General features: G+C 43.4%; 1 protein-coding gene across 1 annotated transcript in view; it reads right to left on the bottom strand.

The window, feature by feature from the left end:
* Positions 1–519, bottom strand: part of LOC105457936 — a 3978-nt gene that overhangs the window by 444 nt on the left and 3015 nt on the right. The window contains exon 2 of the mRNA XM_011702913.1: positions 20–484. Coding sequence (XP_011701215.1) covers positions 20–484 — 465 coding nt within the window. The remainder of the gene's footprint in view (positions 1–19; positions 485–519) is intronic.

Below are 519 nucleotides of genomic sequence, written 5' to 3'. Positions count from 1 at the left end.
TGTGTTGACGAAGACGTACAATGATGCAGAATAGTTCGTCTTGTATGGTGGGTCCGACCATCATGATATCGTTTAGAAACCTTCCGGAAGTTGTGCGGCACGACGCGTCAAATACCACTCTGACCTTGGTGGTAGTACTATCATCCTTGATCACCGCATGATGCGGAAGATAGTATGCTTGTTTGGCTGGAGATTCCGCCTCCACCTCAGACATATGGCCCAGTTGCAAATACTCTTCCATGAACTCGTGGTATTTCTTTTTTAACTGATGATCTCGATTTAATTTGCGCTCGATTGCTTGAAATCGCTTTCTTGCTGTATCATACGATTCACCTAAGGTTGGAGGATCCATTTTCAGCGGCAATTGCACTACGAATCTATCATCGTCGGCTCGACTGATTGTACTCCTGTAATGTTCTTCGCATTTTATTTCTTCTGGCGATAGATGGTAATTCGATTCAACCTCTTCCATTTGCCAGAATTTCTGCAGTTGACGTAATAACTTCGTATAGCATACAA

Source organism: Wasmannia auropunctata, unplaced genomic scaffold, assembly GCF_000956235.1.
Source record: "Wasmannia auropunctata unplaced genomic scaffold, wasmannia.A_1.0 LD336103.1, whole genome shotgun sequence".
Classification (NCBI taxonomy): domain Eukaryota; kingdom Metazoa; phylum Arthropoda; class Insecta; order Hymenoptera; family Formicidae; genus Wasmannia; species Wasmannia auropunctata.
The sequence above is the reverse complement of the archived record's forward strand: the minus strand, read 5'-3'. Positions and strand labels throughout refer to the sequence as shown.